We start from the raw sequence: 25,862 nt of genomic DNA, 5'->3' as shown, positions 1-25,862 counted from the left end.
GGAGTATCCCTCCCCCTGGTCGGTGGGGGAACACATGCCTCCCCTAAGGTGGCAACAGTCACCCATGTACTGCACACACTCAGAAGCCACATGGAGCTAGGAACAAGGAACACCTTGCAATTACCTAGGCTTTCTTGCATCTTCTACCCTTTCCAGCAACCTACCAGGCATTTGCTAATTGAACTTAAGCTACACTTGCTGCTAATAATGACACATGCACATACACACTTATAATTATTTGCAAGTAACCACTGTGGTTTTAAGTAGCCTAGATGATGGTGATAAAACCCAAGTGAACTGCAGGAAAATATAGTTTTAGTTATTGTTTTTAAAGTCTGTTTACATCTAGAAGTGTGCACAAAAAAGAGTGCTATTAAAGTATGTCAGTCAGAACTAACGGGAAGAATGTTCCATTTGACTCAACTCTTTCCAAAATCTCGAGCCAATAGACAGAGATTGCAGCATTACCCAAGAGCCAGAAAACAGGCTTTGGTGGACTAGAAAAGGGAGTACAGTGAGTCCTGTTGTTATAACGCACGTGTTTGGGTAGCCTCCTGCTTACTGTCATTCTTGGTGAGCAGGCTGCTAGAGTCCGTGTTCCCCAAGTGCCTGTGGCTTTTAAGCAGCTTCCTGGAGCCCAGGTCTGACACAAAGAAAAACTCACATTTGCAATCAGCAGAGAAAGCTCAGAGAAGTTTACTGTCGCATGGATCATGCACTAGCTGAAGGAGCTGAACTAAGTCAAACTGCCCGAGCCCATGGTAGCTATTTGTGCATTAATTGCATTCCTCTAGGTTGCAACGAAGAAACAAGCCCTACAGCACCTATATTTATACCCCAAATACCAAAGTTTGTGTCATCATTTATCTGTCCTTTTGCCAAAGCACCTATTTTTACTTGTCTCTGCCAAATTCATACCTGATCCTTTTGGTCTCATCTCAACACCTGTCCTCATTAATTTGGCTTTGCTCCTACGATTTCCTTCTTGTACCAGCTCATTTTTCTACATCTCTCATCAAGTCATTCAAAGCTCACTAAAGCCTGCTCTTCCTGAGCTCCCTTTTGAAGCCCTAGCTTAACCATAGCTTAGCATATCTGGAAGTCCCACAAGTTCCAGACTAGGATGCCCATCAAGGAAAGGAAGAATCTTTGCCTGATTCAGAAAAGCACACGCTTCAGGGCCTTACTCATTAAGAACTGTTGGCGAACAGGGCCTAAAGCAAGGAGATGTCAGCTGAAATGATCTCAGCTGTTGCAGCAGAGCTCTAGGAAAGAGACAGATTCTCCAAGCCAAGTTTCACCTCATTTAGGGCTTTATAGGCAGAAACGAATACAGAGTTTCACTCAGAGACCAAGTGGAAGTCAATCCAGATGGAGTACAGCTCACAGAAAGCTAACATGTGATCCCTTCTAGACACATCAGCTAGAAAGTGATCTGTCAAGTTCAGCTCTTAAAACAAAAATATAATGCTGTAGAACAGGGGTGGGCAAAATGTGGCTTGAGGGCTGGATGTGGCCCACCAGGCTGTTCTATCTGGCCCAGGGGCCCCGAAAAAATTTAGAAAATTAATATTAATCTGCCCTGGGCTGCCTGTCATGCAGCCCTTGATGGCTTGCCAAAACTCAGTAAGCGGCCCTCCGCCCAAAATAATTGCCCACCCCTGCTGTAGAAGTTTACAGGAAAAGGAAATGCATATTAATCATTCTGGGCTTTCAAACACCATGAGGCAGGATGATAACTGTTCCCACTTAATAGATCAACTGTTTTCTAGCATTTCCTCTTCACAGTCATGCATTAATTTATAAAATTTCACATGCAAGCAGAGAGAGTCATGTATATTTTATTTGGTAACATCTATCTACATGTTAGATAGTCTAGTAACAGACTGCATTTTACATCATAGCAAGTCTAGCTGATAAACAAGTAGCATTATGCATTTTTGCCCACTCTTTTCGGTAGGGTTTTTTCAAATTTTAATTGATAACAGTGTATTTAAAGTCATATAATACAAGAGTACGTGGGAGATCTGGCCTGTATTCACCAATCCTAGATAGTCCTTGGTTTGCTTCATTACCTTTTAGCTTTTAGTTTTAGGCATTATACGTTTTTCCAAGCCAAAAGCCTCTTAAATTGGCTAAACACAAACATCTCTGGCACATACCACATTCTCCCACACAAAAGACCTTAAGTTAACTCTGCAAAGAAACAAGGGAAGATGTGGCAGTAGGAGTTCAGAAGTAAAGAGCTCAAAACTCACAGGTTTTTTTAACAGTAAGGGACGTTTCTCAGCTGAAGCTCTCTCAACACATGCAAACAAAATGTACATGCTACATTGCTGCAATATTCTACCAAATCTGGAGTGTGGTTGCTAATGCAAGGGGAAAAGAAATGAAGCTCTAGGTGTTATTGACAGCACTGAGGAAATTTAGGTCATGTGCATACAGCTTCAAGAGGGCCTGCACTCCAATGCACTGAGACAGGGAGCCTGGAAGCAGCACTAAGGTATCCTAGAGAAAAAGTTTTGTCTGATTCTCCAAAACACTGCTGAATGCTTGCGTTGACAGCTGGGATATGGGAGGATGTGACATGGCAGACAACCATAAGCATATTAAACCTGGTCACCCAACATGGTGCAGCCTTGCATGCAGCACAAAGGTATGTAAATGTATGGTGGCTTTTTGCTACACTTCACATGTAAGTACTTAGTGCCTTAAATCAGAAGTGTTAAACTTGTCCAGGCCCAGGGGCCAGATGATAGACTGCGGCCAGTCCACAGGCTGGATTGGGCTCACAGACTAGCCCCATGTGCCAGATCCAGCGAACATGGCCAGCCCAGCAAAGTTTGTTGCAGTATGCACCCTGGACTGCCCCATGTTCTGCTTGCAGCGTGTGCACCAGCTCCAGCTTTGTGTACCATATGCAACATGCGTAATGCAGGTCTGCATGATGGATGTGGTGCCTGGGCTGGACTGGCCCTGCACACTGGATCCAGCATGTAGGATTTGTCTATGAGCCCAATCTAGACGAGACCTGGATCCAGTATGGAAGGCTGGTCCAGCACAGGTGCCACATGTAATGCATGCTCCAGACTGACCCCATGTGCTGCATGCAGCACACGCACTGGCTCCAGCCTCCATGTTGTGTGCATCTGGTGCCAGATGGACTCGGCGCACTACATGCAGGCCAGTCCAAGACCCACAAACAGCACTACATGCTGGATGACAGGGCTCTATGGGCTACATCTTTAACCCCCTGTGCTTAGATGAAAGCTGGCAAACGTTAAAATATCTCTCTGGTTTCAGTTGACAGATTAATGCAAGAATGTCAAATATATAACCTATGGACTAGAAAAAGTCCAAGGAACCAAGCCATACAGCCTGCAGGGCTCCTAAAGGGTCCAAGAATTTGAGGGTGGGGAGAACAGGGATGGGGCCTGCTGCAAAAATTTAGGATACTAAGCCCCACTGGGGACATGTTTTAGCAGTGGAGAAAGGGGGTGGGGTGGGGAAGAGATGGAAGGAAGGGAGAGACAACATGTTAATTCCTGTAGCTCCTTGAGTCATTGAGTCGACACAGTGCTGCTCACCCCAACACTGGAGGTGGGTCCAGATCCAGCCTGCAAGGAACTCCTCAGACTGGATCTGGCTCAGGCAACCGAGTAAGTTTGACACTCATGGCTTAATTTACATGCAACAAGAAAAACCTCCAGGTCCTACAACACTGATCCTCCTGGATTCAGGCACCTAGTAGTTAACATTCCTTGTGGGCAAAAGAGAATGTAGCATGTAGCACATGCAATCTGGAAAACCAAACAGGTCTTTAAGGCAGAGAAACCACTTCTGCATGAAGATGTCCTGTCTCACCAGGAACTTGAAACATCCTAAATAAGAACACTCTACCGCACTGCAAAGAAATGCAGAACCAAACACTGTTTTTAAGACTTGTTTGTAGCTCTTTTATTTAGTTATGTTCACGAGCTTCTCCAACATAAGAGTTAACACCATCATTGGCAGCCATCAGTCTCAGGAGACTGTGGGGATTGTGCCTTTGGTAGGTTACCAGGTATCACCACAGCTTTTGAGTGGTTGAGGAGTCCAATGCATGACAGATGGACCCTCCAGCAAGTTGCACATACAAACTCAGTTGAGCTGGCACTGGTATGCTGAATACTGTTCTGTCTTGCCTGCCTCTGATGCCTCTTCTCTAGCTCATCATTGACCCTCTCCATCTCAAAGCGACACAGGCCCACAGGAAATGCTTCACAACGCATTTCCACTTGCAGCAGTCCAAAGCAACTGATTCCTAGCACTGGCTCTTGACGCATAGCTCACAAAGGTTTTTCTTGAGCTGTGCATCAATGGCCAATGCTGGGAATCATTGCTTCAGACTGCTGTAAGCGGAAGTCACTGTGAATTATGGCCTATGTTGCTTTGAGATGGAGAGGGTCAACGATGAGCTAAAGAAGAGGCATCAGAGACAATCAAGACATGACAGTACTCAGCATGCCAAAATCTAGTATACCGAGCATGACTGGGGACACATTTTGGCCGGGGGGTGGGATGATAGGGAGGGAAGGGTGAGAAAACATGTTAATCCCTGCAGAGACAATGTATTAATCCCCACAGACCTTTTATGAGGCTGAATCTGGTGGGAAGGATGAAACCTTTAGGTTCCAATCTCCAATTTCAACAAATGAATTGATCCAGTCCAGACTGCGTAGGTAGAGAGGGCTTGTTAAAGATGCTAAGAGACAGAAACGGCCACCAGCTACAGTTTAAAATAAAATTAAAGCCTTCATGCCACCACTATAAATTACTTAGGGGCTCAGCTCAGTATTTTATTCTGAGGTACATAATATGTGGTGTCTGTAGACAGTGGCCAAGCATGTATGCACACATCCAAAAAGAACCTTTCAAATCAAACACACCAGAAGTCCTGTCTGCTCTAGGCAGTCATTAAGAGTTCCCTAAAGACTTTTGGAGCAAGGCTTTCATCAGTGCCTGTAAGCAACCTGTCTTCTTCCTGTTGCATAATGTGACAATTTGATGTATGGATGAAAGACCCACAGGTGGCTGCATTTCAGTACTGTGTGAACATGGCTTACAAAGTGCTCTGGGAGGAATACTTCTTTGTGACAGTGAACTCTTATGGTTTACTCTCCTTGTAACAATGCAATTTCCTATCTAACAAATGAAGAGCATCATGTCTAAAATGAAATGTTGCGCTTTCCTGAACGTCTGGCATAAGGAAAACCCATCAACAAGCAAAAGCAAGATAGATGTAAGACAAGTCAATAATCTGAAAGTACAAGGTATTAGCATTCTTCAATGAGAACACCGCAAACTAACCAAATCCTGGCTTGGAGCACGCTGCCTGCTCCTCCTGCAAGTTCTCACCCTAATGAAAACCTGCAGATAGAGAACAAGCAGTCCAGAGGACAGATTAAGAGTTCATTCCTTTTTGAACACAACCAGAAGTGAAGGAGAATCAAGGGAAAACCCTTGACTTTTTGAACAAAATCTCAAAGAGTTATAGGGAAAAAAATAGAAGTAGCCTTCACAACCAGTTCTAAGAGCAGTTAATAACCTGCCCCATCAGAAATGAATGGCTCAAGTATCTAACCATATGGGCAAGACATCAAATTCTGACATCTTAATCAGCTATAAACAACTTGCTGAAAATAGGGCAATAATGATTTGTGGCAGTCTTCTTTTTTTAGAAATAATGGGAAGAAGTGGGATATCTCTGCTGGAAAGGGGAGAAAGGTAGGCATGTCATTTCTTGTGGTCATTTCAACCATGAATTCTGCTCAGTGGGCAGCTGACAAAGAGCACAGGCAACCCCGAAACAGGAGCACGATATTTTGGGCTTGGAGTAGTGAAGGAGGCAGTAAAATTAATCAGCATGGGCTATGGACATAGACTTAATTATCATTTGTGTTTCTTTGAATGGATTGTGTCACCAGTCATAACTTAATGCAAATGTATAGCATTTTATGCCAGTTTTAACTACACTAGTTTTTTTTGTTATAATATGTACACAAGCATGTCGACTTAGACTCCTTAAAGGCGTATCTGGTACCAGCACATTTATCAATGTAACTAACAAGAGATGAGATGAACCAATTCCTTTGAGCTGAAAACCAGTTACTGAAAAGGTCCATATACTACAAAAACACTGGGGCTGGGCTTGCTAGGGACATTAAGCTCCATCTCCAAACTGAAGGGAGAATTGAGATAATTTCATTGCTTCAAGAAAGGAATTCATCTCCCTCCTGGGCTGCTATCTTTGGTAGCCCTGTCTTCCTTGGTACTTGTAAAAAAGAGCTTCTGAAGAACAGCTTTTTGCCTTAGGAATGCATGCATCAGATGTGTCCTAAAGCAGATCCAGCCCCCTAAATACAGTCCATCCTCTTTCACATACCGATGCTCACTTCTAGTTGTATTACTTCAGAAGCAAAATAGTCTGCAAGAAAGGGTGGTCTAGCAAATGCCCTTCATATTAGATTTTCCCCAGTTATGATGATAAGAAAGTGATTTTTTAATTCAGAAAACAGGCTCTCCTATGCCTCAGTGTCATGTATTCTGGTATATGAGCTTTATCACTCAAAAACAAGAAGGGCAAGAAATATTTATGCAGTGACCCTTTTCATCAAAGCCTGTCACAGAGTCCAAACATGTGTAACAAAGACAATATAGATGATGCAACATTAAAACAGCTTTTCTCCTTATTACAAATAGGCATCAGAGAGTTGAGAGATGCTCCCTGTAGGGTGGGTAACAAGCCTATTAACCAGCAGAATCCAGGGAGGATGGAAAAAGGCAGAATACACAAAGAATGCAGTACTGTACATGGCTTTCAAGAGGCAAGGCATGGGGTAAATCAATATTTTAAAAGCCAAAATCCTGAATCATATAAATGGCAATTTTCTAGTTCCTAGATGTATTTTTATATATAGAGAAAAGGAAAAATACGTATAGAGAAAAGGAGACACTTTCCAGTTCTCCACAGACATACATGTTGACCAGCACCCAACCAGCTCAGCTGCAGAAAGACGCATACTGCAGAATACCTATACCCAAATTTACTAGTGCTTGAAAAACATAAATAAGAGCATTTGGAGATAATGAAAGTATTTTAAAAGACGAGAACAGATAAAAACAATGAATAATGTGTACAAAAAAGGTGTGCTTAGCTCTCCTAAACGGGGACAATTTTTATCTATGACACTGCAGAATGTTAGAAGAAAGGAAAATTAATGGAAACCTCCCCATCTAAAAACCTCTCTGTTGATGCTATTGTCCCATTAAGTCCCATAGACTGTTGCTGCTGGTGTGTTTCAAGGGAACCTGCATTTCCAGTTTTTCAATCATTAATTCTCCTACCACACCCCAATTTAAAGATCTATACCCAATTTATCCAAATGTATATAAGACTTATATGAAAATAAATTCCCAGGTCCCTGCTAACAATTAAGGGATGTGACAGAGTAGACTAAACCGTAGGCAATCAGTGTCTCTTGGGAATTTCAGTCCTGTCCATGCTAGACCGACTGCTTGCCAGACAGCTGTCCTGAGCCACAGAGGAACACTGTTCCAACACACCGTAATTACAGCGCATAGGAGCAGACTTGATTCAGAGAGTCTGCTGAAGTGTGCTAACGAGCATACTAATGATTCAGCATCGCATTTTGTGTATTTTGTATCCCCATACTTCAAAATGGCAGTGAGGGTGCTTTAACTGAAGCTCACCAAACGAGCTTTAGTTAAAGTTCCCCCGCCTCCATTTTGAAGAACACAATGCTGAATACACAAGACACGGTGGGCACTTCATTTAGAGCAGCTCTCGGAGCCATTCTAATTAAAGCCCTGCCCCCCAGAGCACGTGTAAAGATGCCCCGAGAGAGTTTACATCCGACTCTGGGTATCTTGGAAATGCAAGGCAGGATAAGTTATAGCTGGAAAGGGGCAGATATGGATGGGCATTTGCCTAACATTGAAACAGAGAAGAATTCTGCTAATGTCTAAAAAGCTATAATCATGCATTAGAGCAAAGCAAATTTGTAGGTGAGTAAAACCATAAACATTAATCTATACTCAGCACATGCTATTGGGTATAAATTACCATGTCTACCACACCCATCATGCTGGCCTATTGTTTACCTCTTGTGTAACCAACCTACTTGGTTCACATCTCTTTCATCCAACAAACAGGCTACAAAATGCACACAGCCAGCGTTAACTGAAGCATGCAGTGAAGAAATCGAATAATAGGGAGGAGTATAAAAGAACAAGCTAAGCCATTGTGTGATGACACATATGACACATCTTCCAACTGAAGCCAGAAGCAAATGCCCAAGTAAAGGTATTACTTCTGGGACTGCTCATGAAGTATGATTTTTATCTCATTTCTTCCACTCTAATTCCTGCTATATATAAGCAAATGCAGAAATATCTGCAGTTAGACATGCTCTGTGAATGTGAAGTTTCATTTATAAAAGATCATCCAGTCCCTTTTTTTAAATGATGGCAGTACCTCTTCAGTTCTTGTGCTGACTTCATATTTTATTTATTATAGAATGGTTTTGGTGAGATTTAAACAGCCCAAACCTTCAACTGTTCATGAAAAAATAATCAAGAGATTCAGTCAAACAAAGGGAAAGAATTATTTTGACAAAGGATATTTACTTGGACAGCTGGATTTTATAGTTTAGAGAGCACTGTGTGGTAGCAGGCATTCTAAAATAAACCCAACCAGTAGCAGTTCATTTTATTATTAATACTTATCCCATAGGCTTTGAATCCGTGTATCATGGCAGGTAAAATACAGAGAACAGCACAAGAGATTGGAACTCCCAGTCTATTCCTTTCCCTCTTTTTAGTGTGCCCTGTGCCCCCATGTGCATTCAGTTCAGATGGATTCTTTCCCCACCTTGCTTTGGTGTCAGGACAATGGTCACTGAACACCCAAAAGAGATAGGTTCCCTACACTCAGTCCTGGATGACTGTCCTCTGCCCGGCTCAGAGTGGCTGGGAGCAGCTATTCCAGTGAAAGCCTATTTGGAACACCGTAACTGCCAGCTGAAGCATGCTGGTTTGCACGATGGTGTACAGTTCGGCCAGCTTTAGGTGCTGATAAAAGTTGATTCCAGTTGTTAACATAGCAAGGCTCTGAGCCTGTGCAAACTCATTTCTCTAAGGCTTAAGTTACTTGGCCAAATTTCAGACAGATTTTCACGAGGATGGCAAGGTTCCCTGACACAAACATTACTTCTCTGCCAGAGTTCAAGCAGCAGCTCCAAAGCTTGGAGGTACTACAGCATTTCAAAGGAAATGTCCAAAGATTATTTATTTTTTAATGTGGCCAAAAATATGACGGCTTCCCTAGCCTTGTTCTCAGACATGTCTGAACACTTGGGCTGAATTTTTTTTTCAAAAGTACTATTTGAAGCAGACACATTGCATGATTAAAGAGTTTGGCTAAAGTTATCAGCGACTCTTGTAATGGGAAGTTTTTGACAACTCCAGGAGACCTGGCTGCCAGCTCCAGCTCCAGCTCCAGCTCCAGCTCCAAGGTACAGGACAAAATGGAACTTGAAGGGATTAATAACCCTTTAGTATTGACAGCCTTCGAAATTCAAGCCTTTAGAAAAAATAGAGCATGCATTGTCCCAGTATAAGTGACCCACCCTCACAATTCAGAGCTGAAGTTAAAACCACCAGACTTGTTATACTGGCAACTTGATAGTCAATTAGGCTGCATGACTGAATCAACATCAGATATGAAATACTTCCAGTTAGCAGCAAGGAGGTCTGATTAAGGGCAATTTGACACACTCCAGGGACTCTTCTACATCAGGGAAATTTAGCATAACTGCTGTAATTGTTTCAGCTGCAAATGAACAGGATAGGCAAAATACTGGTTGGCATCACTACTTTAAAATCACTGTGTAGACATGCACTAAAGCCGGGTTATACAACACAGCACTTACAGCAATCCTGGCAGAAGGCTGCACACCCTAACATTGGAGGAATTGATATTTTGCTATATTTTCCTAGTGTAGACAAGGCTTATATTGTCTGCAATTAAAAATAAGCAAATGAAAAACAGTGAAATGCTCCCTTACTAAAATGGAAAAGTTATATATATAACAATTTACAGCGCAGTACTATTTTTTTGGTCATCAAATACAGAACCACTTACAACAAGGCATTTACTTGATAGCTATGTTCCGTAGTGATTCACTCTAACATAAATGTTATGATGAAGTACAGAGAAGAGATTTAGCTTCCTACCTTTCTAGTAAGTGGCACTTCAATAGGGACAGGGACAACCTCCGCCAACAGGCAGCCATAAAATGCTACCATGAAAGCAGCAGGATCATTGTTAGGAAATACGAGTGCTACCTGAAACAAAGAGAGAGCCATTAAACATTTTCTACAATGTAAATGTTATTACATATTTCAGGAACAATAAAAGCAGAGCTTCCCTTTTGCAGAGGTATATTAATATTCAGAGAAGTGTTGTGAACTAGACAACTTTGTTGCATAAGGTTTCTTTATTAGCAGAGGACCATCTGCATATTTGAGGGAAAGGAATAAGGATTCAGAGGAGTTTGTTCTCATAGATGCTTCGTTTTTGGGCTTTTCCCCTTGGGAAGTGTGTTTATGTAACTTTAAGACATTGTTGCTTTTCAAAATGATGGTGGATTTCTTCTCTCCTTTGGTTTATTGATGGCTTGACTGATGTTTAATTTTGAAGTCAATGTGATTAATGAAATTGTAGACAGAAACGTTGGCAACCTAATTGTATCAATTTTTAAAGTTACTAAAAATAAAATGGGTTTATGACCATTTGGATTAACCTGACATACTGCACCATTATGCATTATGTCAAGCACTCTGCAGTGTGCTTTGCCTGCCTGTCAGATTCCATAAATTCAACTGCTTGTAGGCTCATTCAGCCTGTAACAATGAGTGGCTCCTGCATAACTGTTGAAGTACAACAGGAACATCTTCATCAGTTCTCTTCAGAAACAGTCCTGCCGCTCAAGGCGAGAAGCTTCCTATCCTTCTTCCAGATTCTGTGAACCAAGCAGATTTAGATCCTGACTTAGCTGGGCAAAACTCCGAGGCAGGCTCAATTGCTTTAGAGAACCATTTGTGTGCTTCCTAGGTAGCCCTCTTTCTTCTGAGATCTACTGAAGAGCTGTCCAGCATATCACTATGTCCATCTGCAGGCAATGGCATTTCATCCATTGGTGGTGGGGGGAAAGGTGAGAATGAGCTATCTAATAGACAATCCAATGTATTATTACTAGGGACCTACAGAAATTGCAACTGTGTGACTTTTGCAGAAACTGTAATTTTGGGTGGGTACTGCAAAAAAAGTAGGCTCCACATTTTTGGCAGGTTTGCTGCCAAAAAACAAAAACAAAAACAAAAAAACCCAAAACACCTTTCCAGGAAGCAGAGAAAAGACTGGAAAGCCCTGCAGTCTTGCAGCACAGGGGAAGGAGGAGTGGGGAGGACAGGTGGGAGGATAGAGGGGGAAAGAGGGAGCAGCAGGAGGCATAGAACCTGCCTCCACACCTCCTGTTGTCAACAGCCCTGTCGTGCCCCTCTCCCTCCTCTACCTTCCCCTAAGACTGCATGGCTTTCTGGCCTGTTCTCTGCTTGCCATTACGGTTTTTTTCCCTTTTGTTTGCAGCAAGCCCTCCAAAAACACGGAGCCTGCTGCTTGGGGATGGTCCGAAACTGTAGCTTAATTACCCCGATTAAACTGAGGTTCTGAGCCATGTGGCAATCTGTGGGAAAGAGTGGGACTGCCAGGGCACCTCACCCACAAGCATGGCAGGGCCCCATTGTGCTTAGTCTGTGAAAATGGTGACCAGCCCTGGATCTGCCCATGAAATTGGCAGCCGCGTCTCAAGTTCGGTAGAATTATTATGGATCTCACAGTTCTTTTTGCAAGAGTAAGGACTGATGTAGCCTCCATGTTAACTTCTAACTAAGTAATTAAGGTCTACCTACATGTCTGTTTCAGTTTACTCGGAGGTGTTTTTCATTACTTTCATGACCTGAACAATTGAGAAATACTGCTGGTAACTTAGTTACAGGGCTAAATAAGATGCTACAAATGCACATACATATTAGTGAAGACTCAGTGGGTTAGAGCATATTAAAATTCACTGAATTCTTTACTGAGTTTAATTTGTGATATTCTGATACCTACCAGAGCCACACATCTCAGCCATTGTAATGATGACTATTATTTCAACCTCCCTTAGGTTCAAAGGCTCTGCTAACTTTACATTTCAAGTGTTTTCAGGATTTCTATGACCTCAGTGAGATGGACTTTTCAGAATTTCAAGCTGTTGAGCATCTTCAGACAAAGAAGCAGGGAAGCAACCAAGGATGTCCAACCAGGACCAAAAGGTCTCTGCTATTAAACTGCTCTGCTCTGTGTAACTTCACATGTTTCTTGTTTATTTTTATGCCAAAGTAAGAGACAGCTTTTAAAAGGTATGTAATACCTAAACCAAATGTAGCACAACTGAAATGATTAAAACTGATTTGTAGCTAAACTGAGAAATAACGAGTTATTAAATTCACATACCTAGAAAGTCTCTAAGAAAAGCTACTGTTTAATTTGAGACTACTTTAGAGAGTAGCTAAGGACAGGTTAAGGAAATGTGTAATCTTACCATTTCTTAAGTGATTTTTCCTATTGATTGGCTGCACTACTTTTCTTTCCTTCCTAACCCTACCTTTTTTGTGTTTCCCAGCTTGAACTACTAAAACAGACTAACTAATTTCACTTGGAAATTCTTGTGCACTGCCAGCTGAGGATTGTAGCAATAACTTCAGTGAAAAATAAAGAGGACCTTTAGGACTTTGGATGAAAGTTACTGGATCAGTTTCCATTGGTCTTATTTCATAAGCCATCTAGCACAACGCTTTAATTTCAGAGAAATTGGAGTGCTTTTATAAAAGTCTTTTTACAGCTTCTAAAATGAGTCTCCGTCCTGAAGAAGTTACAATCTAGAGAGACAACATGATGACAAAGGGGTGGAAGGGAGGATGCTACTTTAGTCCCTTAAATGGTTTAATGAAGTCACTGAAGATGTTGATTTATTCAGGTGAAGTTGGGTACAAACCCTGGGAGTACATCAGCGCCCAGGAAGCTAATAATGAAGGCAGAGTAGATTCTGGCTGTAAATTTTGTCAAAGAGCTTAAGGGAGTTTGGTGTGTAACTCACACTAAGATCCAATGGGAAGTGAGGCCTCTCTAAGGCCTCTCTACACTAAAGGAACTGTACCAAAAATAAAGAATAAGGCAGGAGAAAAACAAAATATATGTGTATTATGTGTAATAACAAACCAAACATTTGGATAAGTAGTAGGTATCTGACAGAACTCTGTTTAATTTCCACTGAACACAAACAGCGGGTAAGTGTGATGGAGGGTCAACTCTGTAATGAGTATTTCAGGCAAACGTTGCTTCACTGTAACTAACCTAGAAATACACATGTATGTGCAAGCGCACACACACGCTCGGCAGTTATCTGTGGGCTCAAACAAAAGAAACTGAGAAGCGAGGTAGCAGAACTTTGTTAATAAGGAAGACAAGAGACTATAGTTAAAAGAGTCATCTAAAGGAGACAAGGCCTTTCCAAGTTTTCTATATAATTACCATATGGAAATACTTCACTTTCATTTAGAAAAGATTACAAGTATCCACCTGTATTTAATTTAGTGCTATAAACACACTCTCATCTGTTGTTGTATGATTTGTATTATTTGGAAAAGAGCTTTTTTTCAAAGAGGTCAGAAGGCTTTTATGTCATTGCAAAGGGAAAAGTAAACACAACAAATGCTCAAACATCAGGAGTATAATAGTACCTCATCTTCAACATGGAGTGGCTTTAAATTATCATGTTTCTGATACACAAAGATACAAAGCAAGGTATTTATACAATGCAAAGCATATGCTTTCACTATTTAGCTATAAACATCTTACTTCACTGTAATCTAGACAGACTTATTTTAGAACTGCAATTTGTTCAAATGATGGGAAGTCTGCACTTGTCTCACTCTTGCTAAACATTCAGTTCTCAGTCTGAATCACCCACAAATTCTTCTGTAGTGTTAGGAAATGTCAAGGGTCACTGTGCAGTAAACTGATACAAAGATGGTCGGTCAACATATGATATATAGATGCAGCCTTTTATTCGCAGGTTTCTTTGTAGGTTTATACATGAGTGCACAGTGTCCCTCCTGCTGTTCCTTAAGCATATAGTTGTAAATCAAGTAACAGAGATTTTTCAGAATTCTCTTGGCTAAATGCCACCGTGGGAAGTGATTTAAATTAAACATCAAGAGACTTCTTAGTTTAATTTTTTATGATTTATTTCTGAAAGAAGCATAGGAAACATGGTGCTTCTAGTCTTTTTTTTTGTTTAAATCCTTTTTCTTTTGGGAAGCATATATTTAAATCCCCACCCTGCAGAAAATACCACGTACATATATGCATACATTTTTTGCTTATGGTTCAACAGCAATAAATTTGAGATTAGCGACTAAGTTTTGCAAAGGTCAGTTATGGGAGGCTTTATGGACAGTGGATGCACTTTTCTTGTTTGAGGATACACTTGAATGAGTAAAGTTACAGGAATGCAGAGCTTCCAGTTCCAACTTCTGTATCTTCCTATAGCTACAAAGCAGTTGTCTGTCAAAACCCAAAGGGGCAGTAGGGCTTGTATTAACACACTCACATTACACAGGGCAGACACTAAGTTATCTGCATTAGGAGAACAGCCATGTTTAAAAGTCTACCCTGATCTCTTCTCAACCTGTCCATGCCAGCTTAGATCAACAGCCATTTTAGCCATTAAATATGCTTCTCTGCAACTGTCATTCTCTCATCCAGACTAGGAAATGTCTGACAGTTGGGAACAGAGGAGATGGGGATGTTTACTATGGCTGTGCAAAACTTTGGTCCCTGATTCAATTTGGTGGAGATTAGGCCCAATTTGGTGGCCAAATCTCTGAATCTGAATCAAATCAGAGTACCCTTTAATCGCTCCGTATCAAATCGGAACCCTCCAAATTGATTTGGCGACATTCAGAAAGATTCGGAGATTCAGACATAGACACAGCTTTAAATGTTTTTTCTACGTACCTCTAGGTACCAAGTGGCTCGTGAATGCTGAGATGCTGAGGTGCATGGATCATCCCACAGGAGTGTGGGGGGCTCCCCAGCGTGCTTGGCAGCAGACCTGGAACCGGACCACAAGCACTTTTGGGTCTCCTGGGTCTGGGGGGGCACCCGGGTTCCCCCCCCCTGTGGCCAATCACCAAGCCGGGGAGGGGAGGGAGGTGGCGCAGGAGGAAGGGCCCCTTTGCATGCCCCACTGTTGAACTGGACTGGAAGTACTTCCAGTTCCCTTCAAGGTTCACCGTTGAGCATGTGGAGGGCCCCTCCGTACTCCTGTGGGTCGCTCCATCTGTCCTACCAGGTCAGCGTTCACAAGCCACGCCTGCTACCTCAAGACATGTAGAAAAAACATTTACAGCGGTGTCTATGGCCAAATCGCTGATTCTCTGAATCAGCATTGAATCTTCGGATTTGGCTGAATCTCCTGAGGAACAGTGATCCAAATCAACGAATAGGGCCCGCTTCGCATACCCCTAATGTTTACTAGGGATGGTTGCTTCTCAGTGGGCTAAAGTGATTAAGTGAATGGTAGCACCAGACCCTGGACACGGCGATCTAAGTCCCCCAAACAAAACTCCGAATGCTATTGCAAGAAACTAGCTTGTATTTATCCGTCTGATCAGGAATTACGAGGATGTCTAATGTGGCCTTTGGAAGCTTGCATTCATCTGCAAAGACACATTCTGGTAGAGAATGGAGAAAGACCAACAAACTCTAGGGAACCACAGTCAGTCGCTTCACTGTGACAACACAGCTCTGGCAGTAAAGCAGACAACAGGAAGGATACTGAGGAGGTCAGTAGGTGAGCTTGGAAGTGGAGAGCTGGAGACCATTTGTATTTTCGTTTTAAAGTACAATGTTGCCTCAGTAACCCTGCTCCATGTGGATTTTAATCCACCCAACTGCAATCATTTATTCCAACCCTAATCACATAGCAGTGGACCCTAATCTGGCACGTGCTTTCAGCATCTTTTCTTTTAACAAGCTGCACAGGACACTCAGTTTGGTTTTCTTCACTTCACAATGCTTTTCTTGTTTCCACCATTTCACCAGCTACCATGTCATTATCCAACAGTTTTACACACATGAAAATATTGTTTATTGTCCCTCGGGCTCTTTATAGACACAAGCCTCTGGAACAGACTGCTTGTTTTGGGATTTTTGTCAAAGCCCCCCCCCCCCCAAAACAAACCTTTTTTCATGAAAAAGCTTACTGCTGATAGAGCACCAAATTGGAGTTACTATTCAGAAAGTGCTACAACAGATAACTTATGATACACACAAACTGTTGTTACTTGACTATCTCTTTTGTGATTAAGAAGCACATTTTTTCCACATTTGATTTTATCACTTTATAACATGCATCATATTGCCTGAACACATATACTGGCTTTTTATAAACCATTCCAACACTTACCCTGTCTCCAGGTCGCACCATTGGTTCTTGTTTTGTGCCTAATTTATGCAGTATATTGTAAGCAACCTTCATACTCCTGGTCCAAAGTTTGCCTATTAACAAATAATTTGTAAAATTAAAATGATGTCTGAAATTACACAAGCAAGGTTTTAAAGGAAAAATGCATCTGTGTACTGAAAGTGATTACTGGCAAGAGCATTTAGGGTCCTCTTTTGTCTTACACATGTTGCTGTACCAGCAGAGCCAATGAATAAATCTGCACATACAATTAAACATAGCTCTGGGGCTTTTTCTTCATTAACATTCCTCTTAAGCATGAAATATTATTATAAAATGAAGAAACTCAAGTTTATGTTTGTTTAAATTTCAAGTCATTTTTACCTTTATTTACTTGCCAGGATCTGAACTCCAATGTCTCTGCTACTGCCTACAGCAGCTAACTGTCCTAAGTGGCCGGGATATCCCGAAGCCATGCTGTCACAGAAGGCTGTAGCATCATTACCACTACAGGGCAGACATCACAATCTTGATTTACATCCCTGGCAGAATTGTATCGGGGTTGCTCTAGTTAAGGATATTATTGGGCCCCATATGCCATGTGTCCCACACCCAAACCATGGGTGCCGTATTCCAGTAAGGAGCCAGCCACCTCCCTTCCCACCACCAACCCTCCTTGTCCCATAAAGGAAAGACAGACAGACAGAAACTCCAGTCAGCATGGGCACACAGAAGCAGTAGGGACCCTCAAAAACTGATGATGTCATCAGGTTGCTTTCTAATGTTTCAACCCTTTATATGCTCTTCCTTGTGCTGAATGACTTGTTTTTCCAGTCCACACAGCCTCCTCCCTTCGGCCTCATTTCTCTTGCCCTCCAAGCTCCCTTCTCCATTCTTCTCCTTTCCCTTACTCTATGCCCCATCCTGGCTCCCTGGCTTCTATTTCTAGTTAGTTGATCCTTCCCAACAAAACCCCATCTGAAGAAAAACAGTAGCACCAACCTAACACTGACAAACACAATGATGGTTTGCATACTGGCTCTTTTTCCCCAACCTCTTGGCAGTTTTGTCCAAATAGCTTCTATAAACTTGCTGGGTCAGGGACTTCATTACTTGTGTTTGTATAACAGTTAGCATGATAGGCCCTGTCCTTACTTGGTTCTCAGGCAGTACCATAATGAAATAAATAATACTTAGAGAGAAAAGTCCATTCTTAAAAAAAAGCCAATGCATTTTAAAGACAATTTGTATACTATATTATCTGGGATCTTTAAAAAGAACCCCTTACAAAAATATTAACCAAAAGCTTTGCAGTTCACTGTTAAGTAATATTTAGTCTCACAGTAAGACATGTTTAATTCACGCCCACTAATAATTTAAACTATCAGTGGCTCTGACAACAGACTAGCTCTATGAGTCGGCAAGCTCCATAGTTCACACAAGTGATACTGTACTCTTAACAAATACATGCTAGCTATGCCAAATGTTCCACATCCCAAAGTAGGAGTACTACATTATTATTTTTAAGTGCAAAAGCTGATGAAATAAAAAGCTACAAGAAGTCTGGATATTTTCCCTGTTCAAGAAAACTGGAAGGGTCACTACTGCTTGTTACTGTAAAGTAGCAAAGCACTGTTGTAACTGCTTCCGTATCTGCTTCTGGCTTGAATCAAACCATGTTTTCCAAGGTCCTTGATTTAATTAAAATTACTGCAGTATTTAGATACTGAAGTGCCTGAGTGTTTAGTATTAAACAAAATTAGTTAATTTTTGCTCCACTGGGAACTGAATAGGGATATATTAATGTGCCTGAAGGGTTTTCTTGCAAATGCAAGTATTGCCACTAAACAGAAATAGGTTCCAGCCAGTTGCTTGTGTTTTAAAGGATGCCCTTAACTTAAAAAGGCATTCCTGTCAGAACTATTTGTATAATGACCAATAATTATAATTTGGCGAGCAAGTCTGATCAAACCTTGGTAGAAGTGAAGAAGAAAGTAGTAAACATCAGTTTTGGTCTCTCAAAGGTTCCCAAGATTAATGACTCAAAGGGTCATAAACCTTAAAGGACATAGAAGAGAGGTGCAGAGTGTTGAAGAAGGGAAATCAAGAGTCTGGCAAAAGTTCAGAAATGCAAAGAACCATTTTTACACAAAACCTTTCCAGCCCCGACAGAATGAGGTTTATCTTTTGTTTGATGGCAATGACATGTAAGACAACTCTGCACTTGATAACTTAAAGGTCCACAGCATTTATTCAATGTGTAGATTAATTCCCAGCTGATTATCAAGTTTTATGTTCGTGTTTACACATTATTCATATGTGCGGGATACCCACAGAGAGTGACAGCCCATGGGCACTATTTTCAGAATTCTGTATGTTGAAAGGTTATTCATAACCAAAACTGCACACAAAGGGTATCCCCCCATATGCATGTCAGAAAGTGCATAATTTACCTAACTGCATGATACACTGCCAGTCTGAAATGGTTACTTACTGTTTATAATCTAACTAACTGATTATCTGCAAACTGGTTAGGTGCATAACCTGCTTAAGTACATAGCATCTTTCAGTACTATTCTTTTCTTTGTAACCCACTCATCCTCCATTTAAGTGCACAATTAGAGAAACTAAGACCTCGATCTGGCTATTAATGGAGGCCTGAACCGAGCAGTCCTGCAATTTCCTGGCTGCTATCAGAGGCATAAGGAGTTCTGAGAAACAAATGAGTGAGTCTTAATGAGGTATGGAAAACTTAATGCAGGTTGCTCCTGTAATTAATAAACATTGTCTGCCCCAACCTGGGGTAAATGCGTAGCCTTTTCTAGTTTCCATTTTAGGCACTTAAGTATACTGTATAATCTCTTCTAAAAAGGCACGGGAATTTCAGGCATCTCCCCCCACCCCTCTGATCTTCAGAGATTTAGGGCAAAACTACAGACTTTAGGGCTAGTATCCATTCGGTTTGTAAATAAAGAGACATTACTCCATTTGTTCCATCTCAGCAATCTGGCCTGCCAAGAGCAGTGAGGTATACAAAAGTCCCCAACACCAGACTGACAAGAGTCCTCAATTTTTTCCAGCGGGAAATCTCTGTAGCACGTCCTTCCTCACTTTTGCCTGGCAGTGTTATTCTTGTCTCTCAAACATAAGAGATTACAAGTTGGTAAGAAAGGACAGTTGTTGAAATCTCTTCCACAAATGCAGCCAATTTAATCTACATCACCAATACAGTTCTTTGCAGAGAAGAGGTGGAAACCAGATGTTCTTTATGCCAGAAAATGGTGTTGAAGGCCAATAGTTGATTTGTAGCTGACAAACTGTCATAGCTGTGCTGGCTTCAACAGAACTATGACAATTTACACCAGCTGGAGATCTACTACTTTGTCTTTGGCTATGCTTGTAGTTACACCAGGGTCCAGGCTTGTTTGGCTACACCCACTGTCACCCACCTTCCTAATCAGCTTGCTTAAAGAGGGCAGCTCAGCTGCAAGGGCTTCAAGTGATGGTTTCTTCAGGACTGATTGCACTACTGCATGTTTACACTGGGTGACAGATTTCCTTTAACAATCTGTGATCCCATGTTTGCTAATCTCCTGACACCCAGGAAAAGCAGAGGTCGAGTCTGATGTAGTAGCCCCAGTTGAATCGTAGAAAAACACGGCTGCGAGGGACCTCAAGAGCCCATCTATGCCAACCCCCTTCTCAGGGCAGGAACATTGCCATCAGAGTAGTAGTGCTTCCATATCTCCCCCCCACAATTAATGCATTTCTTTGCATTTGGGCAAAAATAAAGCTCTCCATTTGTTCTTGATGAATAAGATCATCCTTGATACAGTGTAATCTTTCAGAGTCTGATCTTTCTTTATACTTCAGGAGATGCAGGACATTTTTACTACCTGGGGGCATGTCTCATTCATGCACAGCAATAAACTGAAGAGTTTATTGTTCCTGAAAAGCTCCTAGGCACACCATTCATATATGTGTCCAGACCACACGCACTGAGCTGCGTCAGAGCAGCCCCAGCTGGCAGGGGGCCCATGGGGTCAGCCCAGGGCTGCCATGACCTGGCTCAACGTGCTGCGGAGGGGCTAGCTGAAACATTGGGGTGCTTCAGTGTGGGGCTAGCTGGCAGGCAGCCCCTACACTGAAGCAGCCTCATGCACCCGCCTGCCAGGTCAGTGTCTACAACTGCACTGCTGAGCAAAAACTCTGCACGATACAAGTACTCTGTAAACACAAGTACTACCCTGCTGTGGAGTTTATTAGTTTCCTGCACCCTAACAGGGGCGCACATGTAGATGCTGAGACATTTACTGCAGAGCTAATTAGTCAGTTCCACAGTAAACATCTTGTGTAGACTCGTCCTGGAAGGAGCAGTGTTCCCCTCCCTACATCTACTCACTGACTTTCACATTTTCCATTCATCTTCCTATCTAGCCACTCTTACATGTTCAGTATGTTTCTCCGAGTTCTTTTAAGTGTCTGATAAGGCAAACTCATTTAGTTCCATCCTAAATTTTATACCAGTCATCTACCATCACCGAAAAGGAAATAGATACTATTAGAGAGCACCTACTGTCCTCTCAGTTTTCTAAACAGTATTTTCTAAAAGGATTTTAAAACAAATCCATTCATGTGGCAGACCTTTTACATTGCTACAAAACAATCTTGCTCTTTTGCCATAGAAATTGTAAGTACTATCTAGAGATGACCCCAAATTTACAAGTGGATAGGTAATCAGCTGATCTTCAAATCTATCAGTGTCTAACTTGTTTCTTATTACTATTTCTTAACCATTTACTAAAAGTCTTCATCTTCATTGTCAGCCACTTTCTTCACTAGTTTTTAATCCAGGTCTGAGCACTTTTGCCAGATTTTCAAGTTCCAGAATTCAGGTTATGGCGCGGGGCCAATTCCCATTCACAGGCTCTTTAAACAACTGCAAACTGAAGTTCTGTGTCCCCAGTACACACGAGGTATTCGCAAGGGCACAGTATGGTGGCCAAGTCTCTGGAATCTACTCACCACCAAAAAACATGTCATACGTGGATAGCTGGTTAAGATGAGAAGAGAAAAAAATTATCGCACTTTCTAGCAGCAGCAAATAAAGCTGTGACAGACACTGTTTACACCTTGCTAACAGCAGCATGCCAGTGCTGCAGGAGGTTTGATTTAGTTATGTGGCAGCCACATATTTTAAGCTTCATCTTTAATTGGCCTTTTCTATTTAAAAATACATTGACAACAGATACAGGAGGTCCAGCTAACATTTCAGTGTTCATCCAACAAAGATTTAAGAAACCCAGAGTGAGTTAATACTCCATTTCATCCACCTAAGCAACATATTCATAGGGTAAAGGAAAATGCAAGGTCTGAAAATCATGTCAAAAGGGATGAATTGACAAAAATATACATTGCCTATGGCTCTGAAGAAAATCCCTTAGGCTCTGCTCCACCCATCCCCAGCCTCTCATGGAAATGTCTGTTTGTGTTGAATGTAAAGAAGGTTATGAAAGACAAGCTTGCATCAGAAAGAGAGGTACTTAGAGGCAAAACAAACCACAATCAATTTCCTTATTATATACAGTATGCTTCTCATAACCACACAGCACTAACTCAGCAAAAGCAAACCAGTGGGCTCTTACCAATCTTCGTGTACAGCAATTCTGAGACTGCCAAAGTTAACTGCAAATACATTTATCAGACATTCTTTCAGTATCACAATTGGACATTTCTTAGGTTTTCTCAATAACTCAGCATTTATTCAACCTGGGGCTGGTAACATTTTCAGTGACTTTCTTCAGGCAAACACACACTTTCCACATTTGCTAAGAGACTGCTGCAGTTCTGCTGCTTTATTAACTACAAACCCAATTATTTCACATCCATCCAGTGTGTTGAATGAAACAGGTGTCTTGTGGGAAAAAAACTCATTGCGTGACCATATAATTACAGAGCTGTGTGTATGCACACAGGAGGGCACAATTAAATGGCATGAGCAACCATTAAATCCAGCATTACTTCTGAGTGCATGATTTCAGAACCTAAATCATGTCCTTTTAATAGCCTTTTTTGTGGTAAGTATTTATCTGGGGGGTTTTTTATCAATGGAAAAAGGGCAGAAAGTACTGCAGAAGTGTAACAACCCCCACACTGATGCATTATCTACATCAAACCATCAGTATTACAGCACAGATCACTGCCACTGTGCCACCATGAATTACCCAACATAGCAGCTAGTTGTTCCAGTAATTCTAGCCAGGGTGATGGCTGGAGGCAGAAGTCAGGCCTGGTTCTCTCTTCTCCCCTGGAACTGGAAAGTTTTTCTGGCTTCTAAGGTGCCCTCATTGGGAAGGCATGGGCTCTGTGCTTAACAGTAGCATGACTTCAGCTTTAAGATGCTTATATGTGGTTATTCTGGCATGCTGAGATCATTTTCCTGAGCAAATCTTCTCTAAGCAACCCCTGAACTGACAAAGAACAGGCATTTCCCTATCAACAAGTTTAAAAACCCTTCTGCAATTAGTAAAAACCGGAGCTCAAAAACAAGAAGCAAAAAAAAAAAAAAAAAAAAATTACAATGGAAAAGTATTAGGCTGCCTAAATATACATGTAGCAATCAGCACAACTGGCACTGTTTTTGTGTGCGTGTATGTGTGTTTTTAAACTCAAAATTAAAACTTACTTATCCCCAAATTAGTTTTGCTTCTTTCCTACCCATTTTGATCATTCTTATTATTTTCAGTTTCTCTCTCTCTAAATACCATGTCCAAGCAGGACGTCAGTGACTGTGGTTTTCCACAGAGCTCTTCTCTTTGAGGCATACAGAATTTGCAGTGTGAATACATTCATCCATTTAGATAGGCTCTTGACATAAGTCAACCTCTGTCTTTCACAATCTCCCTTTCCTTCAATCTTTCCAGTTACAACCAGACTTTCAATTTCCTCTTTCCTCATAATGTGTCCAAGAAACTCCGACTATCTCTTTCTGATATTAAATCAGCAGCTTCCTCCTGCAGCATGCTCTTAACAAAATATTTTCATTCAAAGTGTGACTTGTTCAACATACATTCAAGATGTGCCTTAAGAGCCACATTCTCTTTTCCATTCTTGGATATATTGTCCAGCATTCGTATGCATGCACAAGGACTGATATAACATAGCAATCCCAAATTCTGAACTTCTTTCCCATACAAATTTTACTATTTGTTAATATCTTTTTCATTTTCAGATATTCGTCTATCGCCAGCCCTAGTTTCCGTTTTATTTCATGGTCACATTTATCATCTAATGTTATCCAGCTTCCCAAGTAGCTAAATTTATTGACCTTCTTCATCTGTTCCATTTCCACTTTGATGTTGCATGCAGGAATGATCTTCTTTGTAATGACCATACATTCTGTTTTTCTACCGTTGATACTTAGACCCTTCTTCTCACTTTTACTAACAATTTTATCTAAAATTTCTTCCAGCTTCTCTTCTGAATCAGCTATTAAGACTGTCATCAGCATAACGCAAGTTGTTCAAATTCTGTCTGCCAATGATCAGCCCTGGTAAATCCTCAATCTCCCTCAGTATTTTCTCACTGCACTTGTTGAACAATTCAGGTGAAAAAACACAACCTTGCCTCACACCTCTCAATCTGGATGAAATCACTTAGTTCATTTTCTGTCTTCACTGCTGCAGTTTGGTCCCAATAGAGTTTCTTAAAATTTTCAAGTCCTTACCATCAATATCCAGTTCTTCCAGCATTTTCATCTTCATGCTTGACTCTATTAAAAGCTTTTGTATGATCAATAAAACACAAGAAAAGGTCTTTTCTCCTTTCTATTGCCCTTTCCAAAAGCATCTGCACCATGGAGATATCATTTCTTGTACTTCCCTCTTCAACAAAGCCACACTGAACTTTTTGCAATCTCCCGTCTTATTCTACTTCTAGCTCTCATCAGCAGCACCTTTAATAGGATCTTTATTACATGGTTTATTAAACTAATGGTTTGATGGAGTTCACATTCAATGTCTCCAGGTTTTTTGGGGAGTACAATAAAGATCAATTTACTGATGTCCTCAGGTATTTCTCCACTTTCATAAAACTCATTGATAACAGTTGTTAACTCTTCTCTAACAAACTCTTCCAACCATGTTATTTGTTCTATTGCAATACCATCTGGTCCTGTAGCTTTATTGTTTTTTATTCGGTTGATAACTGTTCATACTTCTGACTGAAGATTTTTCAAAATGGCCATGTTCTTCTTAATAGATGGGTTTTCTTTTGGACTGTCATGGAATAACTCTTCAATACACTCTGTCCATCTTTTCAATATTTGTTTTCATTCCATAATGACATCACCACTCTTGGCTTTTATACATCCCCTACCAGTACATCCTCCTTTGCCTGTGATGTCTTTGATATTCCTATACATTGATGTAATATGTTTATCCTCTTGCTTTTCTATCTCTGTACACTTTTCATTAAGCCATTTTTCCTTTTCTTCGTTGCGATTTTGATTTTACAGGTAAGAAAACTGGCTTCAAAAGCATACATATTATACATACATTACGTGCTACTAGGCTGCTTTTCTCCTAAATGAACACACCTGTATTAGGCACATCAGTATTCATTCTGAACATACCAAATCTGGACTGTGATTCCTGACCAAATTTTGTATGAGGAAGTAACTATTCCCTGGGCCTAAAATTGATCTTAGGTTTTTGGTTGGAGTCCAGGCTCCCTCAGATCCTTCTCCCCCTCTCACATTCCAGAGTCCACCATTTGGATAAATTTTGTGGCTTCATTCATGCCAAAAGTGGGACTGTGAAAAATTTTATCTAAGAGATGCTTTTTCCATCTACAAGCCTTGAGGCACAAGGTCATTTAAAATATACAAAGCATTTCCATTTAACACACAGGGATTAAGTTTTCAACAGTTTGGAAAAAAGGGCAAGCAGCATATTAAATACAAATTATTAAATTGGGAGGTGTGAAAAACTATGAGAACTGAGAAATGATACAAATTGCATTAGCAATATGGGCAGGACACAAGAGATTAACATTTAAAAAAAATGCAAACTATTATTCAAGAGTACATCAAGGGGGGAAACACCCTGAACATTCAGTGGAAGACACAGCATTGAAAGCAGTAATGAGACCTAAAGGCTCAAGTGGATTACAAGTTTAATGAGAGATTGCATTGAAATACAAGGTGCAAAGCGTGAGCAAAGCTAATTT

General features: G+C 41.1%; 1 protein-coding gene across 7 annotated transcripts in view; it reads right to left on the bottom strand.

The window, feature by feature from the left end:
• The window catches only part of DIP2C (DIP2 acetate--CoA ligase C (putative)), a 470,493-nt gene that overhangs the window by 120,348 nt on the left and 324,283 nt on the right, over positions 1-25,862 (bottom strand). For all 7 annotated transcript variants that reach the window (XM_090047544.1, XM_090047545.1, XM_090047547.1 and 4 more), the window contains 2 exons: positions 16,638-16,729; positions 10,297-10,407 (listed from right to left, as the gene is read on the bottom strand). In XM_090047544.1, the coding sequence (XP_089903670.1) occupies positions 10,297-10,407; positions 16,638-16,729 (203 nt within the window). The remainder of the gene's footprint in view (positions 1-10,296; positions 10,408-16,637; positions 16,730-25,862) is intronic.

This window comes from Crocodylus siamensis, chromosome 5, assembly GCF_052110815.1.
Source record: "Crocodylus siamensis isolate JL-2025a chromosome 5, ASM5211081v1, whole genome shotgun sequence".
Lineage (NCBI taxonomy): Eukaryota > Metazoa > Chordata > Crocodylia > Crocodylidae > Crocodylus > Crocodylus siamensis.
This window is presented reverse-complemented; position numbering and strand designations above follow the sequence as displayed.